Source organism: Astyanax mexicanus, chromosome 21 (genome assembly GCF_023375975.1).
Source record: "Astyanax mexicanus isolate ESR-SI-001 chromosome 21, AstMex3_surface, whole genome shotgun sequence".
NCBI classification, from domain to species: domain Eukaryota; kingdom Metazoa; phylum Chordata; class Actinopteri; order Characiformes; family Acestrorhamphidae; genus Astyanax; species Astyanax mexicanus.
The window spans coordinates 18174556-18190102 of NC_064428.1; the positions used below are offsets into that span (position 1 = coordinate 18174556).

Below are 15547 nucleotides of genomic sequence, written 5' to 3' on the forward strand. Positions count from 1 at the left end.
TATTCTTGGTTCTTGATGGTGGTTCCTCCTCAAGTCTTTAGAAAAAACTATTCTATTCATCTCTGTTTTTTTTCTTACGCTCTTTTCGACTTGGTCATACCACTACACACCTCTTAGCTCGTCTGACCAATCACAAGCAGTGGTTCATAATGTTCGATTATCTTGCTTCCTTATTTTAGAGAAAATGCTATGCTTCCTCATAGGGTTCTTGTTCATGGTCTTTTGAGTCTTGGTTCCTTTCAGTGTTTTTTTTCTCCACATATGTTTAAGGAGTTTCTCCTTTTGAGTCTGGAACCACTTTAAAATAAGACTACCTTATAAAGGGTTTATAAATGGTGTACAATTAGTTTATTAATGGTTACTAATTAATAATCAGTTATAACACATCATTATAAAGGGCAACAATATAGATGGCTGTGGGTTTACTATTTGGGAAACAACAGGTCATTGTTGCCCTTTCTACGTATGTGTTATAACTGATTATTAATGATTTTTAAGGCATTTACAACCTAATTAGTAACCATTAATACACTAGTTGTAAACTATTTATAAACCCTTTATAAATGTAGTCTTATTTTAAAGTGGTACTTTGAGTCAAGTCAATGGTTCTTCAGGATGTGTTGAGATTGTTTTTATCACACCAGTAAAACATTTCTAATTTTGAGTCTCAACTTCTCTCACTGGCTTTTCCTGAAGTCATGTCAAGTAAAGTAGTTTTATTGTCAAAATTGCATATGTACAGGACATACAGAGAATTGAAATTATGTTACCCTACTTCCCAAAAATTACAGCAAGTACAGAAAATAGATATATAATATAAAGAATTGGAGACACTATATGTACAATACAACAAGGACACATATAGACATATGCGAGACAGAATATAATAGTACAATAGTGATGGGGGTAAAAAAAAAAAGATATATAATATAAAGAATGGGAGACACTATATGTACAATACAACAAGGACACAGTAGACATAAGTGAGACAGAAGACAATACTGCAATAGTAATGGGGGATCACTATTTCCTCTCACTCTTAGGCAGTTTCTCTATTTGAATCTTGGTTCTTCTTGTAGCCCTTTTTGAACCAAAAAAAAACTGCAACTGGTTGCAACTGGTTTGGTTTCATTGAACCAGTCTGTTTTGTACCAGTTTTAGTGGAACCGAAGATTCATCACAGAATACCTCATCAATAGAGGGGGTTGCACAACAGCTCTCAGTTTACGCTGAAGAACCAACTAATCTTTGGTTTTGTTGGTGGAAATGCGCCAAACGGTTCAAAATTTGGTTGGTGGAAAAGGGTAATCAGAGGTTCTACCTCTTTTTGAATGTATTGGTTTCTCTCAATGGTTAGACCTTGTGCTGTTTGTTAGTTTCACTTTTTGCATGTTGCTTCCCTTCAGTGACTCTTCCTCATGGTTTTAGGAGTAAATTAAAGTAATGTTTTCTCTTATTGGTTCTTTATTGAGCTTTAAAAATGTCTCTTTTTACTCTTGGTTCCAAAGAAAGCTCCTACTTTTGGGTTTTAACATCTCTTAGTTGTTTGACCTTTTACCCTTACAGAGTCCCCCTTTTTGGTCCCGGTTCCCTATAATAGATCTTCACCGTTCTTTTTTAACATTGTATTCTTTAATTGTATTTAAGTCTTCTAAAACTCTCTCATTTTTTACATTAAAAAGTTTATATAAAAAAGCTAAAACTCTATTTTTTCTGAAACATTCCAGTATGATTTACCATAAACTTTATGACTTCCAACCTCTTTAGAAACTCTTTAAAAAAGGGACTAAAACTTATTCTAAACTTCTTTTCCACCATGGTCTCATATAGTGGCTACATCCTGACTCTGTCGAACAAAATAAGTCTCCCCCCAGATCTTCCATAGATGTTAACATCATTGTCTTATCTCATGCTTCTTTCCTTTGCACCTTCTGTTTAATCTCTGTGTAAACATGCTTTGCCTGTATGTTCTTTTCAATTTAGTATAGTTGAGTATGAGTTTTCTAAATTTCTTGAGTTTTTGGATTTAATAACTGGTTGAGAGTTTGGTAACACTTTCTATGAATGTCATCTCTATACGACTCTATAAACATAGTCATAACACATTATAGTGCATTCATAAGGCATTATAAACATGGCTATACATATTTATAAAACTCTATAATTCATCATAGCCATGTTTATTATGCATCATGAACTGTGATTATAATGCATTAATAGCTGTGTTTATTGTCTTGAATATAATATTAGTTATAGTCAATTATAATGTATTATAACTGGTCTTTGTGCACTCTAAGTAAAGTGCCAGACTTTCATTGTAGGACTAGATTATTAATGATAGAGATTAACTATTTTAGCATATATATTATACGCACAGCTTATAATGTATTATGATCACATGTCATAATGCTTAATAAACATGGCTATAATGAGTTATGTATTTTTATAAATATTTATAGCCATGTTTATAATGCCTTATAAATGCATTATAATATGTTATGAATGTGGTTATAGTGTCTTATAAAGATGACATTCATAGAAAGTGTTACTGAGAGTTTTTTTTTATTTTTTTTAGTCTTGGTTTATGTTAATGGTTCTTTCGTTCTTAAAGAGTTTTGTTTGTTGTTTGCTCAGAGTAGTTAGACTTTAGAACAGTGATTATAAAAGTGTTATAGAAAATCAAATCTGATTTTTTTTTCTCTCCCCTCTGAACACAGAATCTCCATTGGAACGAATCTGTAGAAGCTGAGAAATCCAACAAAGCCATGGATTAGATTTGAGATAATTTGTATTTGTGCTTAAGACTCCAGCCAAACGGAGTTAATCTCAGTCGCAGTGTCTGTGGATAAGTGATGTTTTGGATTTTGGAAGTGCATTCATATTATTACTGGGTACGTCTTGCTTTTCCGGAATGCACTACAAGTGAAGTGCTGTTTAGGTATGAAGATCTGCTTGTTTGCTCTGAAACAGGTGTGCGTTTAGATCTTGGATGACATGACTACGCTTGAAACTTGCTCACGTCTCTGTGCTGTAGGTGAAGGGTAGGTCAAGGCGTCCCAGAGCAAGAAAAATGAAAAAAGGAAAGAGAAAATTCCATTCAGAACATTCCAGGGCTGAGCGATAATGTCTTGATGAGCCGGGAAGCCTCATAATGGAGGAGTAATGAAATGAGCAGATCCACTCAACGGGCTCAGATACCGGGCCCTGTACATGAAGAAAAGAGGGAGAGGTAATTGAAATAAATGAGGGCTTATGGTGAAGGACAAGGAGACGGAGGCATCAGAAGTGCTTGAGTTGCCGTTTCGTTCTCATCGAGAGTGCCTGACTGCGTAGGATCCATTCAAATTCTTCTTAAAGGCCTTTAAGGTGCTTTGTGCCCTTACGCCATCGGGCTACTATTTAGGTGATGATTCAAGGACCATTCAATCATTCATGGAAAATCCTGCCTGACAGACCATTTTAAAATATGCAGGCCGGTTTAAAGACACCACTGTGGCTGAGAATGAAAGAGGCAAAGTCGATTTTTAAGTCTAATACATGTTTTTTGGTGGCACAGTGGCTTAGTGGTTAGTACGTTCACCTCCCAGCACTGGAGTCTTGGGTTCAAGTCCCTCTCTGGGTGGAGTTTCCATGTTCCACCTGTGACTGCGTGGGTTTCCTTCTGGTTTTCCCCAAAAGTACAAAAACATAGAGATTAGATACATTGAAAAAAAATGTTTACTCTAAATTGGCCAGAACAATTGAATACTCTAAATTAATTAGTATATGATTAGTATTTAGCACACAACAATATTTCTGGGCAATTTAGAGTATTCAGTGTACCTGATCTCCATGTTTCTAGGCGTGGTCATCCTGTAAAGATGACTGCAAGAGCACAACACAGAATGATCAATGAGGTGAGGAAGAATCCTAGAGTGTCAGCTGAAGACTTACAGAAATTTCTGGCACAAGCTAATATTTTTGTTGACAAATCTACAACAAGGAAAACATTAAACAAGAATGGAGTTAATGTGAGGACACCACAGAGGAAGCCACGGCTGTCCAAAAAAAACATTGATGCATGTTTGAAGTTTGCAAAAGAGCTCCTGGATGTTCCACAGCACTACTGGCTAAATATAATGTGGACAGATGAAACCAAAATTGAGTTGTTTGGAAGGAACACACAACACTATGTGTGGAGAAAAAGGCACAGCACACCATCATCAAAACCTCATCCAACTGTGAAACATGGTGGAGTGGGCATCATGGTTTGGGGCTGCTTTGCTTTGGATTGTAGTCATTAACAGAAAAATTAATTTCCAAGTTTACAAAGACATTTTGCAAAAAAAAAAACTTAGGACCATCTGTCCGCCAACTGAAGCTCAACAGAGGATGGATGATGCAACAGGACCACGACCCAAAACATAAAGGTAAATCAACAACCGAACGGCTTCAACAGAAGAAAATACGCCTTCTGGAGAGTCCTGACCTCAACCCAATTGAGATGCTGTGGCATCATGACCTCAAGAGAGAGATTCACACCAGATATCCCAAGAATATTATAGCTGAACTGAAACAGTTTAATGAAGAGGAATGATCCAGAATTCCGACTATCATCCAGTTATTAAATCCAAAGGTTCACATACTTTTCCCCTCCTCACTGTAAATGTTATCATGTTGTGTTCAATAAAAACATGCAAACATACATATAACATTTTGTATGCTATTAGTTTAAGCAGACTGTGTTTGTCTATTGTTGTGACGTAGATAAAGATCAGAACACATTTAATGACCAATTTATGCAGAAATCCAAGTAACCCCAAAGTATTCACATTTTTCTCACATTTTTCCTCTAAACTCTTAATGGTTAACAGTCTGCCGTCTCTCTCTTAGTGTCATCTCTCACGGCTCTGCCTACAACCCCGTCCTCTTCTTCTTAATTAAACTCATAATAACTCCAATCCAACGCAAACACCAACCTTTCCACACTCATTTTCTAATCAGTGCTATTCCCCAAACACGGCAATTAGACCTTCATGTTCCTGAGCGCATATCTCCAGATCTTAATTAGCAGAATATGATTCAGCAATCATCACCAACGTCAATTATCAGTCCTGTTAGATAAGTGTAATCTCAGGGGGCTCTGAGTGGCTCTGCAGACTACGAGGCTGACACTGGAACACTATGAGTTTGAATGGCAGGACACGACGCTTCAGCATCAGCAGCCGGAGTCCGAGAGAGCACGACTGGTAATGTTCTCTCTGAGTTGATAGATGGTGCTCTCCACTTATATCACTTGTATTGTGATGCTGGCTGCACAGGCTTGTGTTAGATGATGTATCAGAGCTGGAGATCTGGTGCTTTTCTCTGACAGCACTGGTTGCCTAGCGATGCTGCATCAACAGATGTTTGAAAAGAGATGGAGGCTGACCTCACATGTATCAGAGTAGGTCCTGATTCCTGAGTAGGGCTGAGTATCAAAATTTAATACTAAAAAGCCACAGACTGAAATGTCTCGGTAATACAGAGTACCATAAGGTCTATATATTATTATTATTTTTTTTTTTTAAAAAGCCTATTTTTGATACTTTGCATGAATCGCTTACTTGCACTGTCTCTAACTCTCTCCCTCTCTCACTCGCGCTGTCTCTTACTCTCTCCCCATTTACTCACTCTGTCTCTCGTGCACTCGCGCTGTCTCTCGCCCACTTTCTCTCTTTCTGACACTTGCGCTGTCACTTGCACTGTGTCTCGTTCATTTGCAAAAGTCATTTGCTGTCTCTCGCTCTTTCTCTCTTGCTCAGTCTCTCGCTCTCTCTCACGCTCACTCACACTATCTCTTGCTCCCACTCACTTTGTCTCTGTCTCTCGCTCACTTGTGTGGTCTTTTGCTCTTTCTCCCTCTCACTCGTTCTGTCACTCGCTCTCTCTCACATGCTCTGTCTTTTGCTCACACGCTGTCTCTCGCTCTCTCTCACCCACTTGCGCTGTCTCTCGCTCTCTCTCACCCACTTGCGCTGTCTCCCCCCTTTGCTCTCTCTGTCAATTGTCCTGTCACTCGCCCTGTCTCTCTTTCTCTTGCTAACTCACGCTGTCTCTCGCTCTCTTTCACTTTCTCTGTCTCTCTTTCACTCGCTCACTTGCGCAGTCTCTTGCTCTTTCTCTCTCAATCGCTGTCTCTTGTTCACTAACGCTGTCTCTTTCTCTCTCACTCGCCCTGTCTCTCGATCTCTCTTGCTAACTCACGCTGTCTCTCGCTCTCTTCCACTTTCTGTTTCTCTTTCACTCCCTCACTTGCGCTGTCTCTTGCTCTTTCTCTCTCAATCGCTGTCTCTTGTTCACTAACGCTGTCTCTCACTCTCTCTCTCACTCGTTCTGTCTTTCACTCACTAACTGTATCTCTCTCTCTCTCTTGCTTACTTGCACTCTCTGTCTATTTCTCTCTATCTCACTAACTCACACTGTCTCTCGCTCTCACTCTGGCGCAGTCTCTCTCTCTCTCTCTTGCTCTTTCTCACTGGCTTTGTCTCTCACTCACATGCGCTATCTCTCGCTCTCTCTATCTCTCACTTGCTCTGTCTCTCACTCTTTCTCACAGGCTCTGTCTCTCGCTCACTTACAAGGTCTTTTGCTCTTTGTCTCTCTCACTCACACTGTCTCTCACTCTCTCTGTCTTTTGCTCACTCGCTCTGTCTCACTCACTTGGACTGTCTCCAGCCCTCTCTCTCGTGCTGCATCTCACTCACTCTCTCTCTCTCTCTCTCTTGCTTACTTGCTCTGTCTCTTGCTCAGTTGCGCAGTCTCTTGTTCTTTCTCTCACTTGCACTGTCTCTCGCCCTCTCTTTCTCTCACTCGCTCTCTCTCTCTTTTGTGCTGCATCTCGCACTCGCTTTAGTAAAAAGTAAAAAGGATCTTGTCTGCCAGACGTAACCCCACACCACTATTATTACTGTTCCCATACAATATTACAGAATAATACAGAAAAAAATGGATCATTATTATAATTAATTTTTAAGGTACTGACACAACTAATATAAATAAAATAATAAATCTTATGTAAATAAATGCTGATATTTCTTGGAAGTAACTTAAACACTAACGCATCCAGCATTATGCTTAGAGAAAAGATGTGTAGTTTAGGCATTGATGCTGTAAAGTAATGCTGTTTTTTTTTGTTCTTAATTTATCCACATATTTTTTTTACGCATTATTTGTTCTGTAATTAATTAATTAATTGAAATTAACGAGTTTATATCTGTTAATTAACAGTCCAAATAATAATCTTGGGTACTAACAAGATAAAAACAATGTTGACTATGGCTACGTCCATGCTCTATGCAGTTTTCTGATTACTGATGAGTTTGGCACCTTTTGACAAATTTCATTGTTTTCAGAGTTATTTGTCTTAAAAAATACATTTATTAAATAGAAAAAATAATAATCATCACACCAAAAACAATAGATCCTTGCATATCTGATTATTTGGCCCCAATTAAACCTTGTTTTTGGTTTTGCAGATGATATCTGTAATTTATCTCTCAATAGAAAAACACCAGATAATGACTCCCTCCCAAAAAATGGCATCATCTGGTCATTACGGGCATCATCTGCTCATTATGATTTGTTGACAACATGCAGCAGATTACAAACAGTGATGGTGAAATTTCACACTATCCTTGGCAAACACACTGGAAAAGCAGCATCTGAATTTTTTTAAAAACTCATTTTTAATGAAAAACATGCTACAAAATAAAAAAGCTATAAAGAAATAAATCATCAACTGGCTCATCTCAGATAATTACACGATTGTCACATGATTCAATTCAGAAGACAATAGAAACTTAAAAATATAAACAGCAGAACAGCAAGCCAGACCAGACCGTTCATCATACAGATAAAATACACACGTATCTCTTCATAGAATTTGTTCTTTTGCCTTCAAAAAATAATAAACCTCATAGAAATAAATAGAGAGCAGAAAGCAGCTATAGTACCTTCAATTTGGCTCTAAATTCCATCGCATATGTTTTACACCTTATACAATATTTATCATATAATTTTAAAGTGTTGCAGCAGAGTAGAGAAGCACAATCATGGGTTAAAATGGGATATTTCTATTAAAAAAAAAGTAAATCCTATTTTATTATATAAAAGATAAATAAAGAGAAAATTGTACAAAATTCACAATGGAGGGAGAATAAAATAAACTTCACTGATATCACCATCAACCTGGAGGAAGAAGAAGAAGTAGAAGCAGTTTGAGCTACAGCTGATTGGACCAACACCACAGTAATAGATACACTATATGGACAAAAGTATTGGGACACCTGCTTTTGATGTGCACTTTTAATTGTTTCTTCTGAAAACAAGGATTAAAAAATGGGTACCACTTTAAAATAAGACTACCTTTATAAAGAGTTTATAAATGGTTTACAATTAGTTTATTAATGTTACTAATTAGGTTGTAAATGCTTGTAAATCAGTTATAACACATGCGTAGAAAGGGCAACAATGACCTGTTGTTTGCCAAATAGTGAACCCACAGCCATCTATATTGTTGCTCTTTCTACGTGTGTGTTATAACTGATTATTAATGATTTTTAAGGCATTTACAACCTAATTAGTAACCATTAATAAACTAATTGTAAACCATTTATAAACCCTTTATAAAGGTAGTCTTATTTTAAAGTGATACCAAAAAATGATTATCTTGTTTTTTGCTTTTGCTAGCATAATGTCTCTACTAGGGCTGCACGATATATCGTTTAAGCACCGTAATCGCATCGATGTGCACGTGCACGATTGTCACATCGCGGGACCTGCAATGTCACCTAAGGCAAATGAATCAAACACGTCATGTTGCAAATGTTCTGATTCTTGACACAAGAAATAGATACACAGTGTTTTCTTAGTGAGCAGCGCCGTCTCTGTCTGCTGCTGAGAAGGGGAGGGGGAGGGGGGGGCACGAGACGGGGAGGGGTCAAGCTGTGTACCTCAGTTCTGCAGAGTTTTGCGGTGGAGATATTTCCAGTTGCGGCCGGAATAACGCTTTTAATCCCAGAAAAAACATTTATATTTACCTTTTAAAAGGCCATTAAAATGATAGATTACTTTTGTTTTGCTGTTTTCCTAAGGTTTTGAGTGCTTGGCTGTTTCTAAAGTGCTGACTCAGCTCTTGAATGGTCTGGATCTCTGTTGTGAGACTGTGCACGACTGTGCAAGTGCTGCATTGTTTAATATCGTGATATATATCACAGAAAAAAAAAACAAAACAAAAAAAAAAAACAACGCGATGTCAACTTTTTCCAATATAGTGCAGCACCTTGTCTCTACTGTCTAGGAAAAGCTTTCTTATAGATTTTGAAGCGTTGCTGTGAGGATTTGATTGCATTTAGATAATAAAACTTTTTCATCCTCATCACCTCAACTCAATTCTGGGGCGCTGAGTTAGTTCCTGCTTCCTGTTTCCGAGCTGTTCAGACGTTCAGAGCTGTTCAGCTCCTCACTTAGGTCTTTTTCTTCCATACTTTTCTTCATTTTCAGAGGTTATCAGAGCTGTTTTTCTCTCTAAACTCTCTCTAAATGATTCAGATAAGGCAAGATCACTACAAAGGGGCTTTAACAGAAATGTATGATACTTTATAAAATAGAGCTACAGACACAGGAATCTCCTGATGGCTACCAATAAGGAAATCAACTATTTGTTTGCGTATCGGTTAAGAATGCGGAAGGGGGTGTCCACAAACTTTTGGACATATAGTGTAGTTATAGTGTAATAATCACACACTAAACTCATGCATGTCATGTTTGGCACCAAGCTCACACTGGAGATTCCTTCATTAAAATAATAACAAAACAAAAAAAAAATAAAACAAAAAGACAGAACAATATTAAAAACACAATCCTATTAGCAACATACCCCATACGCATGGTTTGGTTGCGCACCACCACCACCATAACAATAATCATAATCTAATTATTCTCAGAACAACGGTAAGGCACCTATTCACCCAGCTGATGATGCTGCTGCTGCTGCTGCAGGGTAGAGACAGCGACAGGTCTTTTTTTTTAAGACGTCGCTACGAGAAAACAGAGGCTGGTTCTGATCAGATAACACACACTGGCAAACCACAGCCTGAAGCCACGAGGAAAACCACACAGATAATGACCACAGAGAAACACTATCTAACAGCAGAACCCACACCAGACTGCTGAGATATGAATTATGTACATGCAGCCAGACACATAAACCGTACACTAACGGACGAGCCGGGAGATAAACTGATCCAGAGTGACTGACTGTGGAATGCGGCAGCAAGGTAAACAAGATGGGAATCTGCACTTCTGAATCATCAAACCGCCATAAAACAACACAACCACCAGTGATGCTTCATATGGGGGTCTGATGTGAGATTGAGAAAATGTATGAAAAAACTATTTTTAAAAAATGTAGATTTAGTTCTATTCCTTCTAAAAAAAAAAGCAGGTTTTAAATGATCTTAGCTGGACTTGCATGGTCAAGGTGGTCCATCCAAAGCTAGTTATCCACTACACCTCCAAACTAGACTTACTTTATGCTGGTTAACCTGTTATTAGCAGCATAGGCCTATATTTTCCACGGCAAGGCAACATGTTTACAAATCTTTCCAAAGATTTATGGAACATTTAGACAATGCCAATGAGTCTGGTCTCACACTGCCTATCTCATTTCACAGTTAGCAAGTTAGCATGCTAACCTGGGAAATGAAGAATGTTGACTGGCAACGGGCCTCGTCTTATATCGCTAAAGCAGTGTTAGCATGTTGGATATGGGCCTCGTCTTATATCGCTAAAGCAGTGTTAGCATGTTGGATGTGGGCCTCGTCTCATATCGCTAAAGCAGTGTTAGCATGTTGGATATGGGCCTCGTCTCATATCGCTAAAGCAGTGTTAGCATGTTGGATATGGGCCCCGTCTCATATCGCTAAAGCAGTGTTAGCATGTTGGATATGGGCCTCGTCTCATATCGCTAAAGCAGTGTTAGCATGTTGGATATGGGCCTCGTCTCATATCGCTAAAGCAGTGTTAGCATGTTGGATATGGGCCCCGTCTCATATCGCTAAAGCAGTGTTAGCATGTTGGATATGGGCCTCGTCTCATATCGCTAAAGCAGTGTTAGCATGTTGGATATGGGCCCCGTCTCATATCGCTAAAGCAGTGTTAGCATGTTGGATATGGGCCCCGTCTCATATCGCTAAAGCAGTGTTAGCATGTTGGATATGGGCCTCGTCTTATATCGCTAAAGCAGTGTTAGCATGTTGGATATGGGCCTCGTCTCATATCGCTAAAGCAGTGTTAGCATGTTGGATATGGGCCTCGTCTTATATCGCTAAAGCAGTGTTAGCATGTTGGATGTGGGCCTCGTCTTATATCACTAAAGCAGTGTTAGCATGTTGGATATGGGCCTCGTCTCAAATCCCTAAAGCATTCTTAGCATGTTGGCTATGGGCCTCGTCCCACATCACTACCGTGGTGTTAGCATGCTGGCTATGGCCTTATCCAAGTTAGCACAACAATTACAGGCCCGGCTTAATGTAGTTTGTAAGCATTTTATGCCTTGCAGTAAAAAGATGGCCATAGTGTATGCTGCAGTTCATTATGATCAATCTGGTCACCCAGTGTGGTCACACCAGACAACCAGCTTGTCCGACTGGTCAACCAGCATGAGCTTGATCTGCCCAGGCTGTTTTTTTTTTTTTTTTTTAGCAGGGCTACATTTTTCTTCATATGTTAAACCAAGCAAATACAAACATAAAATTCCATAAAAAATATGTATATATTCCTTCAAAAAATTTTAGCTACTTTTTAGAAACCTCTTCAGTACTTAAGGGACTATTGGAAGGTCTTGAAGTTCAGCAGTGTGACCGTTATTTATCAGTGATTCATTGGAGAATCCAACTAAAATATGTCCCAGCTTATCACTGTAAAACAATTTCATGGCATGGGAAAATCCTCTTACATATATACAGATCAGCCATAACCATAACACCACCTTCTCTTATATAGAACTTAGAACTTATAGTACATCTGTTTCTCTGCAAACTTTACTATCATTTCATCCTGTTCTTCAATGGCCAGGAACACCTTGGTGAAGGCATTACCTGGGTAGGTGGGTCATTGTCAAAACTGTAGTGACAAGTGTTATGGTGGTGAGGTGTTAGGGTACGCGGTACTGGTATGAGTAGTGGACCAGACACAGCAGTGCTGCTGGAGTTCTTGAACACCTCAGTGTCACTGCTGGACTGAGAACAGTCCAACCAACAGCGACCTTTGGATGACATCCTGTGGGCAGCATCTTGTTGGCAGTGTACATGTGGGTAGTGTTCCTGCGGGCAGTGTCCTGCGGGCAGTGTTCATGCAGGCAGTGTCCTGCAAGCAGTGTCCTGTGGACAGTGTCCTGTGGGCAGTGTTCCTGCGGGCAGTGTTCTTGCGGGCAGTGTCCTGTTGGCAGTGTCCTTGTGGGTAGTGTTCTTGTGAACACTGATGAAGGACTAATAGTAGGTAGGCGTGTGAAATAATGACTATGCCTCTGATCTACTTGTACCAGCACAACACATACTAACAACTTACACACCACCACCATATTAGGGTCACTTTCTTGCTGACTAATATGTAGATCCCACCCACTGGCAGATGCTATTGTCACAAGATAACCAGTGTTACTGACTTCGCCTTCCAGTGGTGCTACTATGTTATGGTATGGCTGATCTGAGTATTGTCCTTATAACAGTCTTTAAACTGCGAAATATCAAATTATTTTGGGTTAAAATGTTGTCACTTGACAAGACATCGTTACTTATAGAGCAAAAACAAGCAGATTTTAAGGAATTCTCTAAAAGCTTCAGACTACACAGCTCCGATTACAGAGTTTTTCTGCCGAGGGTCTGGGTACTGTCCGTCTCCGTATGAACCGTACTGCTCCTGTCCGGGGGTACGATAGCCTCCTCTTGCCACAGTTTCATAGAGGGGTGCTGCTCGCATGCCCAGAGTGGGAGATGGGGGGACGTCCTGCCGAAGAGGTCCCCTCTGCGGTGGTGGAGGCATGGGGTAGTGCCCGGGTAGTCTGGGGGATGCAGGCCGGTTGGTGTAGGGATCCCTGGCTTGGTTGGCGTTGTAAGAGGGGGCGGGGTTTGGGTAACGGGCTTCATCCTTCTGAGTTGCCCAGTTCTGCGTGGGATAGTTGTCTGCCGGGTTTCGTCTGCAAGAGAAAAGAGAGACAGAGAGAGTTAGACCTCTGAACTTCTGTACAGAAACTTTTCTAACCTGAGAAATGAAGCCAGATTCTAAAATCTGACTCATAGTCAAATTTGTTAATTGTAAGATTCCAAACAAAACCTATATTTGTCATCATAAATAGTATGATTCCAGTTTGCAGCAGTCCAGGACATCATCAAAGGCAAAGGCAACCATGACTGGTTTAATCAGTTTGCCCCTTTTAGTTTTTTTATGGAAAAAAAAGGAATCTGGTCTCTGTCTTGTCTTGGTCCTGGACTCTATCTTCACTTTGATTTTACTACTTGACTTCTTGTCTCTATCTCAGACAATCTTGATCTTGACTTCTAAAAGTCTCTTATCCCGATCTTATCTCTGTCTCATCTCGGTCTTGGCCACTCCCGGTCTCAGTCTTAACTTGGGCTAGACTACTTGAAGCCTTGGTTTGATCTTGGTCGCAAGAACTAAAGTCTCCACCTTGACTTACACCTGATTAGTTTAAGTCTTGGTCTTGTCTCAGTCTTGGTCATATTTCAGTCTCAGCCACTCTCAGCCTCAAATTAGATTTGAGTACAAAAAGTCTTTACCTTGACTTAGACTCAACTACTACAAATCTTGATCTTATCTCGGTCCTAACCACTAATAATCTTAGTCTTGACTCAGATTTGACAACTAATATTTTGGTCACTCCTGTTCCAGTCTGAACTTAGACTCAACTACTTAAAGTCTTGGTTTAATCTCGGTCTTGACTTGGACTTGAATACATAATATTTTAATCTTGATTTACACTCAACTACTATAGGTCTTGTTCTTGTCTCAGTCTTGGCCACTCTCAGTCTTGATCATATCTCGGTCTCAGACACTCTCAGTCTTGTATTGGATTTGAGTACTAAAAGTCTTTACCTTGACTTAGACTCAACTACTAAAAGGCTTGGTCTTATCTTGGTCTTGGCCATTATCGATCTTGGTCTTGACTCAGATTTGACAGCTACATTTTTGGTCACTCCTGTTCTATGTTTTAACTTAGACTTGGCTACTAAATGTCTTGGTCTTAATTCAGTCTTGACCTGGCCTTAGGTACTACAAGTCTCAACCTTGACTTAGACTCAAATACTAAAAGTCTTGGTCTTATCTTGGTCTTGGCCATTACCGATCTTGGTCTTGACTCAGACTTGACAACTAAAGATTTTAGTCTTAACTTGGACTCGGCTACTAAATGTCTTGGACTTATTTCGGTCTTCACTTGGACTCGAGTACTACAAGTCTCAACCTTGTCTTAGACTTCATTACTTAAAGTCTTGGACATATTTCAGTTTTGTTCACTTCTGTTCTTGGTCTTCCCTTGGATTTGGTTTTATCTTGGTCCGGGCAACTGCTGGTGCTGGTCTGGACTAAGACCCGACTACTATGTCTTGGTCCTGTCTTGGTCCTGTCTTGGTCTCGGACACTACCTGTCTCTGTCTTGACTCAGACTCAAAGTGTTCTGGCCTTCGTCCTGACTCAGACTCTGCTTTAGTAGTCTTGTCTACAACACTAATAAAGGTCATTCTTTAGATTCAGTACCTGGAGTAACTCCTCCAGCAACTGTTCCTTATTATTATAAACTTGTATTGTTTACTCTATGGGAGGAGTATGTGCATGCACTCAAAAATACTTAATGATTAAGACTGGAAATGTGGGAGCACTCTGTCAAAAACAGGACTGTGTGTGGTACACAAGTGTGTGTGTGTGTGTGTGAATGCATTCTATCCATCAGCAGCACAGCCAGTGTGTCTGGCAGCCCTGACCACCCAGGCACTGACATATTCCAGCCTTGAGTGAGTTACCCTCAACCAGAGAGAGAGAGAGTGAAACAGAGAGATAGAGAGAGAGAGAGAGAGAGAAAGAGTGAGAAAGAGTGAGAGAGAGAATTAAATGCTGCTTTGCTCACATATCCATATTCAATGTTCAGTTTTGTACAGTTATGAATGAGGCTATGTACTTCAACTAATGGAGATTAATGGAGATCTTTCCAGAATATATTCACAAACACTGACAGCTAAAGCATCAAAACAACACTCTAGCAGCTCTCCGTTCCTGTAAACACCTACTGGACAAATTATACTTAACGTACAAGCAAACTCGCAGTACAGAAAGAGATTTACTTATAATACACTGTGGATCATGCAGCAAGACACTGACCCTAACCACACAAACCTGTATTTAAAAGAATAGTTAAAAAAGCTACAAACTGAAGGTTTTGGAATTGCCAAGTCCTGACCTTAATCTAATAGGAATTTGATGAAGGAACCAGAAGCAACAGGATGAAATCCACCAA

At 39.6% G+C, this 15547-nt stretch overlaps 1 protein-coding gene across 3 annotated transcripts in view; it reads right to left on the bottom strand.

Annotated features, from left to right (window-relative positions):
* Positions 1-9590: 9590 nt before the first annotated feature.
* The window catches only part of pard3ba (par-3 family cell polarity regulator beta a), a 256267-nt gene continuing 250310 nt past the window's right edge, over positions 9591-15547 (bottom strand). For all 3 annotated transcript variants that reach the window (XM_049469675.1, XM_049469674.1, XM_049469676.1), the window contains one exon: positions 9591-13216. In XM_049469675.1, coding sequence (XP_049325632.1) covers positions 12865-13216 — 352 coding nt within the window. In that variant the 3' untranslated portion in view covers positions 9591-12864. The remainder of the gene's footprint in view (positions 13217-15547) is intronic.